Genomic DNA, 19,057 nt, shown 5'->3' with positions numbered 1-19,057 from the left:
CAGACAGCCTATGAGTATCGCTGGCACTGGTGCTGCTGGAGTAAAGACTTGATTTTTAAAAGGGTCATTAGAAGCAGGAGGGAATTGAGAAAGTTTTACAAAACTACGGGATGGATGGGGAGGGGAGAGAGAGATGCCAGAAAGTGCATTGCGGGGGAGGGGGGAGGATAGAGGGAAGGAATTTGAGGGAGAAGGAGAGAGAGAGATAATGGACCTGGAGAAGGTGGAGGGAAGGAAGAAAGAGAGAGAAAGAGAGAGAGAGAGGGAGAGGTGTTGGACTCTGGGGGGGGGGGGGGGGTGAATGGGAGAGAGGGAACAGCAAGAGATAATGGACCTGGGGGCAGAGGGGAGAGTTGCTGCACAATAGGAGGGGGTTCCCTGTGACCTGGGCCCCCCCACTTTGGGCTCAGGCTTCCTCCAAAGCTGCAGCACCTGTTTGATGGCTACTGGGGTAGTCGAAGCCCCACCAGCTGAAGAAATCCACTGCTTAAGTCGCCCCCTTCCTCTTTGTACTACCTCAGAAGGGAGGAAGTCACTGGTGTGCCTTCAGCCATTGATGCTGGCACTCCCCGAAAATGTCCTCTGGCAAAATGGGGGGCCCAGATCCCCAAGGAACCCCCATCCCATTGTCCAGAATCTCTCTCTCCCTCCCTCTTCCCTCTCTCCCATCCCCTCACCTACCTTTAATCATGTGATTAACTGCAATAAAAAATTTTTAATCGAAATACAGCCCTAGCTATAATCAAAACTATTTCTGACAGTATTTAACTTGCTAATTTCAACATTAAGATGTCTGCTCCTCCCCCTTGAGGTGACAGCACCTTCACTCGTACAAACTTAGATTGTGAGCCCTCCTGGGACAGAGAAATATCCAGTGTATCTGAATGTAACTCACCTTGAGCTACTACAGAAAAAGGTTTGAGCAAAATCTAAATCAAAATATGGGTGGCATCAATGGAGCTCAGCATTCTTTTTCAATAAGTTTTTTGGAAGTATGCACTGTGCATGCATACTCCTTCCCACCTGCCAGGGCAGTCTTTTTTCATCCGCAGAACAGAGATGATGTGATTTTGTTTGTCTCCCTTCAGCTCATGTCTGGCTTTGGCGTTTTGTTGCCTTCATAACTTCTTTTTTGTTCTCTCTTTTGTAAGTGCTGCACAGGATCAGTTTTTCCCCTTCCTTTGTAGTTTTTTGGCACTTTGTTTTGTTTATTTTCCATAGCTTGCTAGGCCCCTTTAGGCCTTACGTTCTCCATTCAGGTACTTTTTTTCTGTTCCTCAATCATGGATTTCACCTTGCCTACTTTCCACAACGTGTCCCAGAAAATAATGGTTTTAAAAAATGCTTCCACTTGTGCCAGGACAATGGTGTCGCACATAATTGATGACTGTCATGTCTCGGGCTGATCTTTAGGAGTCATGAAGAACAGTGCAAAAGCATTTTTGGCACCAAAATGTCTGATCCATTGACTTCGGCTTCCAGAGCTGCATCAGACCCTGGACATATGTTGGCATCAAGGAGGTCTCCCCCTGCATCAACACTGAGCGTTTAATAGTGCCTATCAGGACCGAGCATTTTTGGATCCCACCCTAGGACACTTAAGGATTCAACATCATCCTTGTCGCTGCCAAGGGATGATGTCATATTTATTTATTTACTTATTGTATTTGTACGCCACATTTCTCCACCTTTTTGCAGGCTCAATTGTAAGCTCACCTGAGCAGGGACCATCCTTCTTTGTTAAATTGTACAGCGCTGCGTAACCCTAGTAGCGCTCTAGAAATGTTAAGTAGTAGTAGTAGGACACTTAAGGATTCAACATCATCCTTGTCGCTGCCAAGGGATGATGTCATATTTATTTATTTATTGTATTTGTACGCCACATTTCCCCACCTTTTTGCAGGCTCAATGTGGCTTACACAGTATGGAAATGAGAACGTCATTACATGATTTAAGAAAACAGTCGATCATAAGCTGGGGTGAGAGAGGAATTTAGGTAGAAGGTGTTAGGTAAGGTCATGTGTGAGTGTTTTGGTGTACTTGGGTGGTTTAAGGAATGATTTGTTTCATTGAGGGTGACTTTTGTAGGCTCTGTTGAAGAGATGTGTTTTCAAAGCTTTGCAAAAGCTGGTTAGATTGGTCATGGTTTTTAGGGACATGGGTAGTGCGTTCCAAAACTGTGTACTTTTGTACGCAAAGGTAGTAGCATAAGCCTGTTTGTATTTCATTCCTTTACAGCTGGGGAAATTCAGGTTGAGGAATTTGCGGGCCGATCTTTTGGCATTCCTGGGCGGTAAGTCCATTAGGTTTAACATATAGAGTGGGGCCTCTGCGTGAATGATTTTGTGCTTGTCTGCCAGGACATTATTTTTGCCCATCAGATATGTGGCCCTGAGAAACATTCTGTGAGAAACCATCTTTTTTTCTGAAAGTCTTTAGAGCATTCCATATTGCTCTTAAGCTCTAGGAAGTTTATCCAATGAAGTTTTTCCTAAACATCCTGGGTGTGAAACCAATCTAAATGAACTGTCCAGCCCAGCTTGGACGCATCTGTCATTAGAGTCACCTGAATTGCAGGAATTTGAGGAAGGGGATTCCTTTTTCCCACCAGGCCAGTGAGCCCCACAGAGGACTGGTGACAGATGTAGCATCTTGGAGATTGTCCACAGATTGAGTCCACTAGGTGGAAAGGGTCCATTGAGCCTGTTTCAAATGGAGGTGAGCCCTCGAAGTGACATTAACAGTTGATGTTATGTGGCCCAACATCCTCAATATCTGAACAGCTGATACTTTCTGACTCTCCTAAATTTCCTCAACAGTGGAAATTAAGTTAATTATCCTTTGCTGTGGAAGATAGGCAGTTGTTCGAGAGTCGTGTCTAGCAAGGCTCCTATGGATTCCAAATTTTGAGTCAGCTCCAGATGTGATGTGGGATACGTTATGACAAACCCTAACAACTCTACCACCCAAATGGTTAAACAAACAGATCTTTCTGCTCCTTCTTGAGTTGCATATTTTACTAGACAATCATCCAAATAGGGAAAAATGTGCATCCCCAGTCTGCAGAGTTACCCTGCGTCAACCGCTAAACATTTTTTGAACCCTCAAGGTGCTGACGCAAGGCCAATTGGCAGAACGTAGTACTGGTAATGTGCTTCCTTATAATGAATTGTATATACTTCATGTGGCCAGAGAACATAGCCAGTCACCTTTTTGAAGAAGTGATATGAGGGAACATTTTGTTTGGTAAGATATTTGTTCAGGGCTCTCAGGTCTCAGATTGAGCGGAATCCTCTTATCTTTGTAATCATAAAATACTTGGGATAAAATCTCTCCTCTTTTCCCTGTGGTGGAACGAGTACTGATTGCATCAGCCTGTAACAGGAAAGAATGTTCCCTTGTTTACTGATGATGAGAGCTTAATCTTGATGCTCTCACTAGGTAATTTAGAGGCCGGTCCACTAAATGAAACAGTATCCTATCTGAACTATTTTAAGAACTCACTTGAGGTTATGAGACCATCTGTTTGCAAAAAACTTGCAGCCTCCCTCCTACAGGTAAATTGTCCAGAACAGATCCAGGGGACTGAAGCTATGTTTTCATGGAGGCAGGCAAAACTGTGTCCCTGGTTTTGGCTGCAGCATAGGTTGGGACTTTTAGGCCCTCTGCTGTCTTGGACGAGAGCAAGAACCTTGTCTAGAGAGCAGAAGGAGAGTGAAGGATACCTATGCCTATGAGAGTAAAAGGACCTCCATTGCCCTCCAATCTGATACCTCCTGGAAGAGGAGGCTGGGTTGGAAAGTTGGCCTACAGAGGGTCTTAGGGGTGTCACTAAGCTGTTGATGACAGTAACAGCTGCTTGCAACTTATCTCTGAAGAGATCTTCTCCACAGTACGGCATGCTAGCAAGCTTTTTCTGCACTTATTTTCTTAGGTCTGAGGCCCGCAGGCAAGTCTGCAGTTGCCAATCCCCATGGAAGAAGCTCTTGATATTGTTTTGAAAAATATAGGTTGCAGAGACTATGTACTGTATTTCCCTAACTTCTTTCCTTTGGCTACTAGCAAGCGGAATTCCTCTGCTTTGTCTCTAGGAAGAGTATACACAAAGTCTGCAACACTGTGCACTATGCTCCACAAATACAAGCCCATAAATAGCTGGAAGGATGTTATGAGGAAGAAAAGCATAGCATTCTGAAACAGTCTCTTTCCAAAAGACTCCAATGTTTGAACCTCCCTCCCTGGGGGCACCAAGGAGTGAGTTTTGGAACTCTTGGCTCTTCTGAAAGTAGATTAGACCACCATGGAATGGTAAAGAAGTTATTGCTTTTCAAATTCCGGAGCCTTCTTGTCTTGGTACATAGTCATCTTTCTTATTAATGGGAGGTACACAGATGGAGGTCTCCTGCATTCTCATCTGTACATCTTTTAGAATTCTGTGAATGGGCATCATTTGGGGGGGGGGGGGGGGGGGGGGGGGTCGAGGAATTTGAGGATATTCAATGTTCCTGCCCTGGGCTCTTCCTCCATCTCTAACTGAAATGGGGTAGCCTGAGCCACCTCACATATAAAATCAATGAGAGAGTTCTTCTGATGGGATTATACATCTCTCATATGTTGGGAAGGGATCTGAAGGAAGACCAGCTCCTCTAAGAAGCTCCATGACTCCCCATAAAAATCCCAGCAGCACTCTGATTTAGACTCATACAGTCAGTGAGTTTCTTCTGCCAGTCTTCCAAGGCATCCTATGGCGTCAAGACACCACCGATTCCGGAGGAAGTGACGTCAGCGGAGAAGATGGCCACTTAAGAGCCGTGCTCCGGCAGTCCCTCAATGAAAAAAGCATATTCCCCTAATATAAAAAGCCTAAATTTAACTGGAGAGCAAAGTGGAAACCGCGGAATAGCAGTGGAAGCATGACAAGAGATGCAGAGGCGCGGTGACGCGGTTAATCTCTCACAATTCGCGTTTACCAATACAGCATCCCGAAAGCACATGGCGGCAATGGAGGAGGAATCGCTTAGAACGCCGAAGCCTCCCATAGAGCAATCAGGCAGAGACTTATTTCAAACACAAAAGCCTGCAGAGGGAGGTGAGAGCGGTTTTCCCGAACTCCGGTTATGGCTGCAAGAGATTCGTACAGACATGAAGGTGGTACGAACAAAGCTGGAGACTCTAGGAGCTGAACTGCGGGGTGAAATAGCAGATATCAGTCGCAGAGTAGAGGAGATAGAAACTAGACTGGATGAGCATGCAGAAGAAATGGGAGCAATGGACAGGCAAATAACAGATGTAACAATTGGACAGCAGCACATAGCAGACCAACTAGAAGATCTGGAGAATCGCAGTAGGCGCTGCAACCTGATATTCTGCGGCCTCCCCGAAACGCCTGCATACCAAGAATCAGTAGTGCAGCAAATAGTTAGTGCACTGCTCAGTACAGAAGAAGCGCCGATAACTCCAGAGCAAGTAATATTAGAACGGTCGCATAGGGCGCTAGGACCAGCCAGAAACAACCTCCCGAAAGATATAATCGCATGCTTTCGTGATTTCAAATTAAAGGAGAGAGTCCTGAGAGCAGCAAGACAAGCAGGCGATTTCAAATGGGACTCCCACAGAGTGGAAATCTACCAGGATCTGGCGGTCGCAACTTTGAAAAGACGGGCTGATCTAAAACCAGTGACAGCCAAACTGAGAGAGATGGGCCTTCAATATCGCTGGAGACACCCATTTGCACTCATCTTCTATAAAGACGGAAAGCAGCATCAGGTTCAGACACTTGTGGAGGCCAGGGCGATCATCCCAGAAGGAGTACCAGAGACCAGATCATCTGAAGCCGTGGGGCAACGGAAATCGGCAGGATCGCGGCCCTACCCGAAATGGCAGCGAGCAGGCCGCAAGAGGTTGGAGCGCCAGCAGTCCGCGAGTCGTCTCCCATGAGTATGGGAAGGCAGGCCAGCATATGTACTGCAGACACTGGGTCCCATACCAGGACTTGGTAACTGAGACTTTGATTACAATGACTAATTAATGAGGAGGACTAAGGGATTAGAGGATAAGCAGTAAAATACAGAGGAAGTAAATATACCTTAGTCCATGGATAAATGTAAAAAAAAAAAAAAAAAGACACCACCGACTCCCAGTGCCTCAGTGAAGCTTCCTCCCCTGAATAGATACTGGTGCAGCTGACCACGACTCTTGAATTTACTTTGGCCTTGGTGTCAAGGCGTCTTTTTCATGCAGGGCATGAGTCTTGAGCATCAGCTGGACCGCCTCTGATCTTAACATCAAATGATATTGAAGCTGCAGCATCTTGTCAAGCGAAGAAGTGCTCCATCTGCTCCTCAAACTTTTGCATTAGCTGTTCCTTGAAAGCTAAGCCATGGGCATCACAGTAGGAGTGGCCAAATTGAGTTACTTTGTGTGAATAAGAACCAGGGTGTTGGTTCTGTGGAGGCTATCACACCATCTCCAACTGCACAGAGGATGAGCGGTATTCATGTTAAGGATGCTTCGAGGGCACTGGTGACCTTCATGTTGCACTTTAATGGGGAACGATACCAAGACATCTCAGCCTGATGTCCTGCATTGCACTCCCTTGACATCGATGAAGATGAGATTGAATCCTGTTGCCTTTTCAGACAGGAATCTGATGATGTCCGCTCCCTGATGGCCTCCAGCGATGCCAGTGTCAAGGGTGACAAAGATCCTCTTGATGTCAATGCATCCTCAGTGTACAGCGCAGCTCCTGGACCCACTGAGACCAAGGTTTCCCATATCGATGGACCAGTCTTATCATCAAAAAGCTTTTCTCTTCTTTTTTCTAGCATGACTCCCTCTCTTTGACATCTGTAAACAGATGAGAGTGATCAGGTATGCAGGCACCATAAATAGGTATCCATAGACCAGGAACATCTTTTGAAGCCGAATGGGGGGGGGGGGTGTAATCTTCTTTTGGGAAATTTCATCAGAAAACATAGCAGCAGCAAAATCAAAACAACTTGATGGTGACAAAAAGACTCCAGCCAAAACCTCAAGGCCTACAAACAGACCTCAATGAGCTGAAAAGAAATAAGTAAAAAAAAATAAAAAAAACCTAAGGAATTACCAGATACTCAAGGAAAGACCATGTGACAGCAACAGGCTACATAAGGAATTACTGGATACTCAAGGAAAGACCATGTGACAGCAACAGGCCTTACCGATTTGAAAGAAGAAATAGGAAAATACTCTTAAGGAAATGAGTCAACTGTAACAGAAAACACCTCTAAACGGCTCCACAAAAAAAATATTAGACTGAGGAAATCCCATACAACAGTGGCAAGTGGGAACAGGCTCGCATACATGTTGAGTCTATCCAAAGGCTTCTAGAAAAAGTTGCTGGGGTACTGCTTCCCTTACCAGGCTCCACTGGAGATGTTCCCCAATACATGAAAATTATCTGTCCTACCTGTCCTGAGAGAACACAATTTTCCTTCATCAAGAACGCTAAGATCAAGAATGCCAAGATCTGTTCAAGCATTGAGCAGGTGAATAAACATTCTTTGCCCAAACTGAAATGCATAAAAACTAATTTGATATCACCCTGATGCAGATCTACATTGCTGGTTTCAATAAGGGCAGATTATGAAGTTTGTGGACTTTTATTTTGCAGGGCAGCTCCAACTCTCTTCTGCCAATAACTAAATTTGACCTATCTACTTTTTTTTTTTTTTTTCTGATGTCAGATATTTCTATGCACCATTTCGATTCTTTAGCTCTGGCCCCCGTCTGAACTTACAAGACAAACAGATGGAGGCACAGCAAAAAAAAAAAAAAAAGACATCACAGTGCTGACAAAGACACTGGCACATAAACATTTAAAAATAGTTCCCAAAAATCTCACAAATTTGAACAAATCAGTTTAAAAATTTTTTTTCTTTTTTTTTTTTAACCAATATAATTTTTTGATATTTGTGCAATAGCACATACCGTCATCTCCACATTCCCGGCCACTACAGCGTCTTTGGGTTTTGCGTCTTTGGTTCCAATGTAGGAGCCGATGGTATCACATGACCAGGGAGAGTACTGACTGTAGTCATTTCCTTTGTATTTACCTGCTACTTTCAGGTCTTCGTTCAAGTACTGGGTAAAAGGAGGGAAAAAAAAAAGAAATGGATTTCATCAGTAAGTGAAGGTGAACAATGTTAGGAATTATCTTCACTTCCCTAAGGTCAAAACAAAATGAGTTTTTCTGACATGTGTGAACTGCCTCTGAATAGCAATGCCTTAGATGTGACAGTAGTTTTCCTCAGGGTTCATTTTCAAAGCACTTGGACTTACAAAGTTCTGCAGCAACCTAAGTGGTTTGAAAATACACATCCACATATCTTAATTTCTCACAGCAGTAAGAAGCAGGTGTAAATATTAAGCAGTATAGAATAGCTACAATGTAAAGAAAGCGAAGATACATACCTGTAGCAGGTATTCTCCGAGGACAGCAGGCTGATTGTTATCATATGTGGGCCGACGTCTGCATTGGCCCAGGAAATGGCATTTTGCAAGCAAAATATTAAAAACTCTTGCCAGAGTCTTCTGGCAAGCGTGCAGCGCGCACTGCACATGCGCGGACCAATTTCCCACCCGTCGTGTGAACACGTTCCTCAGTTAAATCAAAAGCATAAAAAGAAACAACAACAACTCCAAAGGGGAGGTGGGCAGGTTTGTGAGAACAATCAGCCTGCTGTCCTCGGAGAATACCTGCTACAGGTATGTATCTTCGCTTTCTCCGAGGACAAGCAGGCTGCTTGTTCTCACATAAGTACATAAGCATCGCCATGCTGGGACAGACCAAGGGTCCATTGAGCCCAGCACCCTGTCTCCGACAGCGGCCAAAAGAAAAATTTGTCCCGCCCATCCCTGAAATAGTGGATTTTTCCCACGTCCATTCAATAACATTCTATGGCCTTTTTCTCCAGGAAGCCGTCCAATCCTTTTTAAAATTCTGCTAAGTCAACCGCCTTAACCACTTTTTCCAGCAACGAATTCCAGAGTCTAACTATGCGTTGAGTGAAGAAAAATTTCCTCCGATTCATTCTAAATTTACTACACTGCAGCTTCATCGCATGCCCCCTTGTCTTAGTATTTTTGGAAACCGTAAACAGACGCTCCACATCGACCCTTTCCATTCCACTCATTATCTTCTAGACCTCTATCATATCTCCCCTCAGCCACCTTTTCTCCAAGCTGAAGAGCCCCAGCCTCTTCAGTCTTTCCTCACAGGGAAGTCGTCCCATCCCCTGTATCATCTTTGTCGCACTTCTCTGCACCTTTTCTAATTACACTATATCTTTTTTGAGGTGCGGCGACCAGAATTGCACACAATACTAGAGGTGCGTTCGCACCATGGAGCAATATAATGGCAGAATAATATCCTCATTTTTGTTTTCCACCCTTTTAATAATAATACCCAACATTCTATTTGCTTTCCTAGCTGCAGCAGCACATTGAGCAGAAGGTTTCAACGTATCATCAACGATGACACCTAGATCCCTTTCTTGGTCCGTGACACCTAACGCTGAACCCAGCATTACGTAGTTATAGTTTGGGTTCCTCTTTCCCACATGCATCACTTTGCACTTTTTCACATTAAACGTCATCTGCCATTTAGACGCCCAGTCTCTCAGTCTCGTAAGGTCCTCTTGTAATTATTCACAATCTTCCCGCGATTTGACGACTTTGAATAACTTTGTGTCATCAGCAAATTTGATTACCTCACTAGTTACCCCCATCTCTAGGTCATTTATGAATATGTTAACATAGTAACATAGTAGATGACGGCAGAAAAAGACCTGCACGGTCCATCTAGTCTGCCCACGATAAACTCATATGTGTATACCTTACCTTGATTTGTACCTGTCTTTTTCAGGGCACAGACCGTATAAGTCTGTCCAGCAGTATTTCCCGCCTCCCAACCACCAGACAAAAGATTGCCAATTAATACTGTCAAGTACTAAGCATGATGTACTTAGGAACAACAAACATAGTTTGAAATGTCTATATGCGAATGCCAGGAGCCTAAGAAATAAGATGGGGGAGTTAGAATATATTGCACTAAATGAAAAATTAGATATAATAGGCATCTCTGAGACCTGGTGGAAGGAGGATAACCAGTGGGACACTGTCATACCGGGGTACAAATTATATCGTAGTGATAGGGTGAATCGGATTGGTGGAGGGGTAGCATTGTATATTAACGAGAGCCTTGAATCAAATAGATTGAAAATTCTGCAGGAAACAAAACACTCCTTGGAATCACTGTGGATTGAAATTCCATGTGCAAAGGGGAAAAGGATAGTGATAGGAGTGTACTACCGTCCACCTGGCCAGGACGAACAGACGGATGCGGAAATGTTAAAGGAAATCAGGGACGCAAATAAACTGGGCAACACAATAATAATGGGGGATTTCAATTACCCGCATATAGACTGGGTTAATGTAACATCTGTACACGCAAGGGACATAAGATTTCTTGATGAAATCAAGGACAGCTTCATGGAACAGCTAGTTCAGGAGCCGACAAGAGAAGGAAAAATACTAGACTTAGTCCTTAGTGGTGCTCATGATCTAGTGCAGGGGGTAACGGTACGAGGGCCGCTTGATAACAGTGATCATAATATGATCGGTTTTGATATTGGCATTGAAGGAAGTGAAACTAGGAAATCAAGTACGCTAGCGTTTAACTATAGAAAAGGTGATTACGACAAAATGAGAAAAATGGTGAAAAAAAGACTGAAAGGAGCAGCTCGCAGAGTAAAAAACTTGCGTCAGGCGTGGATGCTGTTTAAAAACACCATCCTGGAGGTTCAGGACAAATATATTCCACGTATTAGAAAAAAGGGAAAAAAGACTAAACGTCAGCCGGCGTGGCTAAACAGTAAGATAAAGGAAGTCATTAGAGCCAAAAAACAATCCTTCAGAAAGTGGAGAAGAGAACCAACTGAAAGTAACAGGATAGATCATAAGGAATGCCAAGCCAAATGCAAAGCGGAGATAAGGAGGGCAAAAAAGGACTTTGAGAAGAAATTAGCGTTGGAAGCAAAAATACATAGTAAAAATTTTTTTAGATACATTAAAAGCAGGAAACCGGCCAAAGAGTCGGTTGGGCCGCTGGACGAAAATGGTGTTAAAGGGGCGATCAGGGAGGACAAAGCCGTAGCGGAGAAATTAAATGAATTCTTTGCTTCGGTCTTCACCGAGGAGGATTTGGGGGGGACACCGGTGCCGGAAAGAATATTTGAAGCGGGGGAGTCGGAGAAACTAAACGAATTCTCTGTAACCTTGGAGGATGTAATGGGTCAGTTCAGCAAGCTGAAGAGTAGTAAATCACCGGGACCTGATGGTATTCATCCCAGAGTATTAATAGAACTAAAAAATGAACTTGCGGAGCTACTGTTAGAAATATGCAATCTGTCCCTAAAATCGAGTGTAGTACCGGAAGACTGGAGGGTAGCCAATGTTACTCCGATTTTTAAGAAGGGTTCCAGAGGAGATCCGGGAAATTATAGACCGGTGAGTCTGACGTCGGTGCCGGGCAAGATGGTGGAGGCTATTATTAAGAATAAAATTGCAGAGCATATACAAAAACATGGACTGATGAGACAAAGTCAGCACGGATTTAGTGAAGGGAAGTCTTGCCTCACCAATCTAATGCATTTTTTTGAGGGGGTAAGCAAACATGTGGACAATGGGGAGCCGGTTGATATTGTATATCTGGATTTTCAGAAGGCGTTTGACAAAGTGCCGCACGAAAGACTCCTGAAGAAATTGCAGAGTCATGGAATCGGAGGTAGGGTATTATTATGGATTAAGAACTGGTTGAAAGATAGGAAGCAGAGAGTAGGATTGCGTGGCCAGTATTCTCAGTGGAGGAGGGTAGTTAGTGGGGTCCCGCAGGGGTCTGTGCTGGGTCCGTTGCTTTTTAATGTATTTATAAATGACCTAGAGATGGGAATAACTAGTGAGGTAATTAAATTCGCCGATGACACAAAATTATTCAGGGTCGTCAAGTCGCAGGAGGAATGTGAACGATTACAGGAGGACCTTGCGAGACTGGGAGATTGGGCGTGCAAGTGGCAGATGAAGTTCAATGTTGACAAGTGCAAAGTGATGCATGTGGGTAAGAGGAACCCGAATTATAGCTACGTCTTGCAAGGTTCCGCGTTAGGAGTTACGGATCAAGAAAGGGATCTGGGTGTCGTCGTCGATGATACGCTGAAACCTTCTGCTCAGTGTGCTGCTGCGGCTAGGAAAGCGAATAGAATGTTGGGTGTTATTAGGAAGGGTATGGAGTCCAGGTGTGCGGATGTTATAATGCCGTTGTATCGCTCCATGGTGCGACCGCACCTGGAGTATTGTGTTCAGTACTGGTCTCCGTATCTCAAAAAGATATAGTAGAATTGGAAAAGGTACAGCGAAGGGCGACGAAAATGATAGTGGGGATGGGACGACTTTCCTATGAAGAGAGGCTGAGAAGGCTAGGGCTTTTTAGCTTGGAGAAGAGACGGCTGAGGGGAGATATGATAGAAGTGTATAAAATAATGAGTGGAATGGATCGGGTGGATGTGAAGCGACTGTTCACGCTATCCAAAAATACTAGGACTAGAGGGCATGAGTTGAAGCTACAGTGTGGTAAATTTAAAACGAATCGGAGAAAATATTTCTTCACCCAACGTGTAATTAGACTCTGGAATTCGTTGCCGGAGAACGTGGTACGGGCGGTTAGCTTGACGGAGTTTAAAAAGGGGTTAGATAGATTCCTAAAGGACAAGTCCATAGACCGCTATTAAATGGACTTGGAAAAATTCCGCATTTTTAGGTATAACTTGTCTGGAATGTTTTTACGTTTGGGGAGCGTGCCAGGTGCCCTTGACCTGGATTGGCCACTGTCGGTGACAGGATGCTGGGCTAGATGGACCTTTGGTCTTTCCCAGTATGGCACTACTTATGTACTTATGTACTTATGTACCAGTCCCGCCTCCCATCACCGGCTCTGGCACAGACCCCTTATAAGTCTGCCCTCCCCTATCCTAGCCTCTCAACCACCAACCCCTCTTCCCCCCGCCACCCAATTTCAGCTAAGCTTCTGTGGATCCATTCCTTCTGCACAGGATTCCTTTATGCCTATCCCACGCATGTTTGAATTCCGTTACCGTTTTCATCTCCACCACCTCCCGCGGGAAAGCATTCCAAGCGTTCACCACCCTCTCTGTGAAGAAATACTTCCTGACATCTTTTTTTTTTTTAATTTTTGTTACATTTGTACCCCGCACTTTCCCACTCATGGCAGGCTCAATGCGGCAGGCAATGGAGGGTTAAAGTGACTTTCCTGAGTCTGCCCCCCTTCAATCTCATTTCATGTCCTCTCGTTCTACGGCCTTCCCCTCTCCGGAAAAGATTCGTTTGCGGATTAATACCTTTCAAATATTTGAACGTCTGTATCATATCACCCCTGTTCCTCCTTTCCTCCAGAGTATTAAAAAGCAGAGGCCCCAGCACAGATCCCTAAGGGACCCCACAACCTACCCTTCTCCATTGCAAGTGTTGACCTTTTAACCCTACTCTCTGTTTCCTATCTTTCAACCAGTTTTTAATCCACAGTAAGACACTACCTCCGGTCCCATGTCCCTCTAATTTCCTCTGTAGTCTTTCATGAGGGACTTTATTAAACGCCTTCTGAAAATCTAGATACACAATATCAACCGGCTTACCTTTGTCCACATATTTGTTTACCCCTTCAAAGAAATGCAGCAGATTGGTGAAGCAAGACTTCCCTTCACTAAATCCTTGTTGACTTTGTCCATTAGTCCGTGCTTTTGAACGTGCTCTGTAATTTTGTTCTTGATAATAGTCTCTACCGTTTTGCCTGGCACTGACGTCAGACTCACTGGTCTATAATTTCCCGGATCTCCTCTGGAACCTTTTTTAAATATCAGCGTTACACTGGCCACCCTCCAATCTTCTGGTACCATGCTCGATTTTAAGGATAAATTACAAATCACTAACAGTAGCTCTGCCAGCTCATTTTTTAGTTGTATCAGTACCCTGGGATGAATACCATCCGGTCTTGGAGATTTGCTACTCTTCAGTTTGCAGAACTGCTCCATTACGTCTTCCAGGTTTACAGACATGTGGGTTATCCCTAGCAACAAAGCTCACTGAAAATAATGAACACTGGTCAATTGGGCCTCGGAACGGCGAGGACATAACAGAGATTGACCTGAAACCATAAACAATTAACTGAGAGTGCAGCCTGGAACAGAACAAAAATGGGTCTAGGGGGGGTGGAGTTGGATTCTAAACACCGAACAGATTCTAAAGCACCGACTGCCTAAACCGACTGTCGTGTCGGGTATCCTGTTGAAGGCAGTAGTGAGATGTGAATGTGTGGACTGATGACCACGTTGCAGCCTTGCAAATCTCCTCAGTGGAGGCTGACTTTAAGTGAGCCACTGACGCAGCCATGGCTGTAACATTATGAGCCGTGACATGGCCCTCTAAAGACAGCCCAGCTTGGGCATAAGTGAAGGAAATGCAATCTGCTAGCCAACTGGAGATTATGCGTTTTCTGATGGCGACTCCCCTCCTGTTAAGATCGAAAGAAACAAACAAATGGGCGGACTGTCTAAAGGGCTTTGTCCGCTCCACATAAAAGGCCAATGCTCTCTTGCAGCCCAAGGTGTGCAAACTGCTTTCACCAGGGCGGGTATAAGGACGGGGAAAGAAAGTTGGCAAGACAATTGACTGGTTCAGATGGCACTCCGACACCACCTTTGGCAGGAACTTAGGGTGCGTGCGGAGGACTACTCTGTTGTGATAGAACTTGATATAAGGTGCATGCACTATCAAGGCCTGAAGCTCAATGACTCTACGAGCTGAAGTAACTGCCACCAAGAAAACAACCTTCCAGGTCAAGTACTTCAGATGGCAGGAATTCAGTGGCTCAAAAGGAGCTTTCATCAGCTGGGTGGGAACGACGTTGAGATCCCATGACACTGGTGGAGGTCTGACAGGGGGCTTTGACAAAAGCAAACCTTTCATGAAGCGAACAACTAAAGGTTGTCCAGAGATAGGGTTACCCTTTACATGGCGATGATAACCATTAATCGCACTAAGGTGAACTCTTACGGAGTTGGTCTTGAGACCAGTCTCCGACAAGTGTAGAAGGTATTCAAGCAGGGTCTGTGTAGGACAAGAAAGAGGATCTAGGGCCTTGCTGTCACACCAGATGGCAAACCTCCTCCATTTGAAAGAGTAACACCTCTTCGTGGAATCTTTCCTGGAAGCAAGCAAGACTCGGGAGACACCCTCTGAAAGACCCAAGGAGGGGAATTCTAAGTTCTCAACATCCAGGATGTGAGAGCCAGAGACTGGAGGTTGGGATGTAGAAGCGACCCTTTGTTCTGAGTGATGAGGGTTGGAAAACAGTCCAATCTCCACGGTTCTTCGGAGGACAACTCCAGAAGAAGAGGGAACCAAATCTGATGTGGCCAGAAGGGTGCAATCAGGATCATGGTTCCGCAGTCTTGCTTGAGTTTCAGCAAAGTCTTCCCTACTACTACCAATGTAGGAGAAAGGCATCTGACGCTAGTCTGTCGTGGCCCTGAAGTCTGGAACAGAACTGAGGGACCTTGTAATTGATCTGAGTGGCAAAAAGATCCACCGAGGGGGTGCCCCATGCTCAGAAGATTTTGCAGACTACGCCCATGTTCAGTGACCACTCGTGAGGTTACATTATGTTGCTCAACCTGTCTGGCAGACTGTTGTTTATGCCTGCCAGATAAGTGGCTTGGAGAAACATGCCGTGACGACGAGCCACAACCCACATCTGGACAGCTTCCCGACACAGAGGGAGAGATCCAGTGCCCCCCTGCTTGTTGGTGTAATACATGGCAATCTGATTGTCTGCCAATCTCTTAAAGCCTTTAGAGCGTTCCAGATCGCTCTTTAATTCCAGGAGGCTGATCTGCAGTTTTCTTTCCTGAAAGGACCAGGCTCCCTGAGTGTGGAGCCCATCTACATGAGCTCCCCACCCCTGGAGAGATGCATCCGTCGTCAGCACTTTTCATGGCTGAGGAACTTGGAATGGTCGTCCCATTGTCAAATTGGATCAAATCGTCCACCAGTGGAGAGAATTCCGAAAGCCGGTGGACAGTTGGATGACATCCTCTAGATCCCCCGCAGCTTGAAATCACTGCAAAGCTAGGGTCCATTTAGCTGATCTCATATGTAGACGTGCCATGAACTGTGGAGGCCATGTGCCCCAGAAGTCTCAACATCTGCCGAGCTGTGACCTGGTGAGACGCTTGAACCATGGACAACAGGGACAGAAGATTGTCCGCCCTTGTCGCGGGAAGATAAGCTCGAGCTGTCTGAGTGTTCAACAGGGCTCCAATGAATTCCAATGCTTGGACTGGGGTGAGATGGGACTTGGGATAATTTATGACGAACCCCAGTAGCATTAGCACCCGAATAGTCATTCTCATGGACTCCAGAGCACCCTCTTTCGAGGTGCTCTTCACCAGCCAATCGTCGAGATAAGGAAACACATGCACTCCCAGTCTGCGTAGCGACACTGCGACTACAGCTAGGCATTTGGTAAACACTCTGGGCGCAGACGCCAGGCCAAAAGGCAGTACACGGTACTTAAAGTGCTGTGTTCCCAGCCAAAATCGAAGATACTTCCTGTGAGCTGAAGTATCAAGATGTGTGTGTAAGCATCCTTTAAGTCCAGAGAGCATAGCCAATCGTTTTCCTGAATCATGGGAAGAAGGGTGCCTAGGGAAATCATCCTGAACTTTTCTCGGATAAGAAATTTGTTCAGGGCCCTTAGGTCTAGGATGGGATGCATCCCCCCTGTTTTCTTTTGCACAAGGAAGTACCTGGAATAGAATCCCAGCCCTTCTTCCCTTGGTGGAACGGGTTCAACCGTTTGGGCCTTCAGAAGGGCGGAGAGTTCATCTGCAAGTACCTGTTTGTGCTGGGAACTGTAAGAATGACCTCCTGGTGGACAATCTGTAGACTTGGATTCCAGATTGAGTGTGTATCCTGACTGGACTATTTGAAGAACCCACCAGTCGGAGGTTATGAGAGGCCACCTTTGGTGAAAAATATCAACCTCCCCCCAACTGGCAAGTCGTCCAGCACGGACACTTTTACAGAGGCTATGCGTAACTGGAGCCAGTCAAAAACCCGTCCCTTGCTTTTGCTGGGGAGCCACAGAGGCCTTAGGCGCACGCTGTTGACAAGAACGAACATGCTGGGACTGAGACTGGACAGGCTGCCGAGAAGCAGGAGTGTACCTACGCCTAGCATAGGAATAGGGAGCACTCCTGTTTCCTCCAAAAAACCTCCTAGATGAGGAGGTAGTAGCAGAAGGCGCCTGGCGGGAGAGAGAATCCATAGCATCATTGTGCTTCTTGAGCTGGTCAACCAGATCCTCTACTTTCTCACCAAAAAGATTATCCCCTGGCAAGGAACATCTGCCATCCGCTGCTGGACCGAATGATCCAGGTCAGAGACACGAAGCCATGAAAGTCTGCGCATCATTATATCTTGAGCAGCGATCCTGGATGCTATATCAAAAGTGTCGAACGTACCTCTGGCCAGGAATATGCGACACGCCTTCTGCTGCCTGATCACCTGGCGAAAAGGCTTGGCTTGCTCCAGAGGGAGTGCATCAACCAAGCTAGACAATTATCTCACTGAGTTCCGCAAGTGCATGCTCGTGAAGAGCTGGTATGTTTGGATCTTGGCAGCGAGCATAGCAGCCTGATACACCTTCCTCCCAAAAGAGTCCAAGGTTCTAGATTCTCTGCCTGGGGGCGCCAAGGCATAGTCTGTAGTACTCTTGGCTCTTTTGAGAGTGGAGTCGACCACCATGGAATTCTGAGGTAGCTGAGACTTCATCAATCCAGGCTCCCCGTGGATCCAATATTGGGATTCAGTCCATTTCGGGATCAAGGGATTAGACAGAGCGAACGACCAGTTTCGCATAAGGACTTCCTTCAGTACATTATGCAAAGGAGCCGTTGCAGCCTCTCTAGGTGGAGAAGGATAATCCAGGACCTCGAGCACCTCAGCCCTGAGCTCATCTTCAACCTCCATAGAGAAGGGAATAGCCACAGCCATTTCCCGGACTAAGGAGGTAGACTCTCCGGTGGAGAAAGTCTCTTTTCTGGTGGAGGGGAAGGTTCAGAAGGAATCCCATAGGACTCATCAGAAGAAAAGTACCTGGGATCCTCCTCTTCCTCCCACGAACGTTGATCTTCAGTATCGGACAAGACATCTCTCAGAGCAGTCCAAAACTGAGCCTGCCTCAAAGCCGAGGAATGACGTCCTCGATCGCAGTGCCGAGAAGTCGACGCTCACCTGGACTCAGGTGAAGCTTCCTCCACCGACGTCAGGCGGCACCGAGGTCAGGGACCTCACCACAGGCGACGGGCCAGATACCACTGCAGCAGACAGTATGGAAGGCCGGTGGCAGAATTTGTCGAGGCTTGGGAGCAGGTACTGGGCTGCTAGATCGACACATCGGCACCTCCCGAATAGAGGGAGAGTGATCGTCTCAGCGCCGACGCTTCTCGGGTGCCGAATCCCTCGACGCCCCAGAGCTCCCAGCACCATGTGTCGAAGGAGAACAATGACGGTGCTTCTTCGCCTTTGCTTGACGCCCGTCATCGAGACTCCTCGGTACCAATGAGGAAGACATGGAATCCTCATGTCTCCTCGGGGCCGGGTCCGACGAAGGTCGGTCCTGGGGGGCCTGCATAACAGGATGCCTTGAGACAGGTGGAGACCCACTCGATGCCTCACTGCTCCCAGCACGAGTTGGTCGTTCCGCAGCCATTACACCTTTGCTCCCGATGCCGATGCCGCCGACTTCAGTACTGATGTCGAAGGACCGGACCAAGCCCCAAAAAGCTTCTCTCGTTGGGCTTCTCGAGACGCTTGAGTCCGTTTCTTCATGCAAAGACACAGACTACAAGCGGCTGGGCTATGGTCGGGCCCAAGGCACTGGATA

General features: G+C 46.2%; 1 protein-coding gene across 4 annotated transcripts in view; it reads right to left on the bottom strand.

The window, feature by feature from the left end:
* The window catches only part of RC3H1 (ring finger and CCCH-type domains 1), a 343,910-nt gene that overhangs the window by 79,040 nt on the left and 245,813 nt on the right, over positions 1-19,057 (bottom strand). For all 4 annotated transcript variants that reach the window (XM_030205363.1, XM_030205364.1, XM_030205367.1 and 1 more), the window contains exon 14: positions 7,969-8,121. In XM_030205363.1, coding sequence (XP_030061223.1) covers positions 7,969-8,121 — 153 coding nt within the window. The remainder of the gene's footprint in view (positions 1-7,968; positions 8,122-19,057) is intronic.

Source organism: Microcaecilia unicolor, chromosome 6, assembly GCF_901765095.1.
Source record: "Microcaecilia unicolor chromosome 6, aMicUni1.1, whole genome shotgun sequence".
Lineage (NCBI taxonomy): Eukaryota > Metazoa > Chordata > Amphibia > Gymnophiona > Siphonopidae > Microcaecilia > Microcaecilia unicolor.
This window is presented reverse-complemented; position numbering and strand designations above follow the sequence as displayed.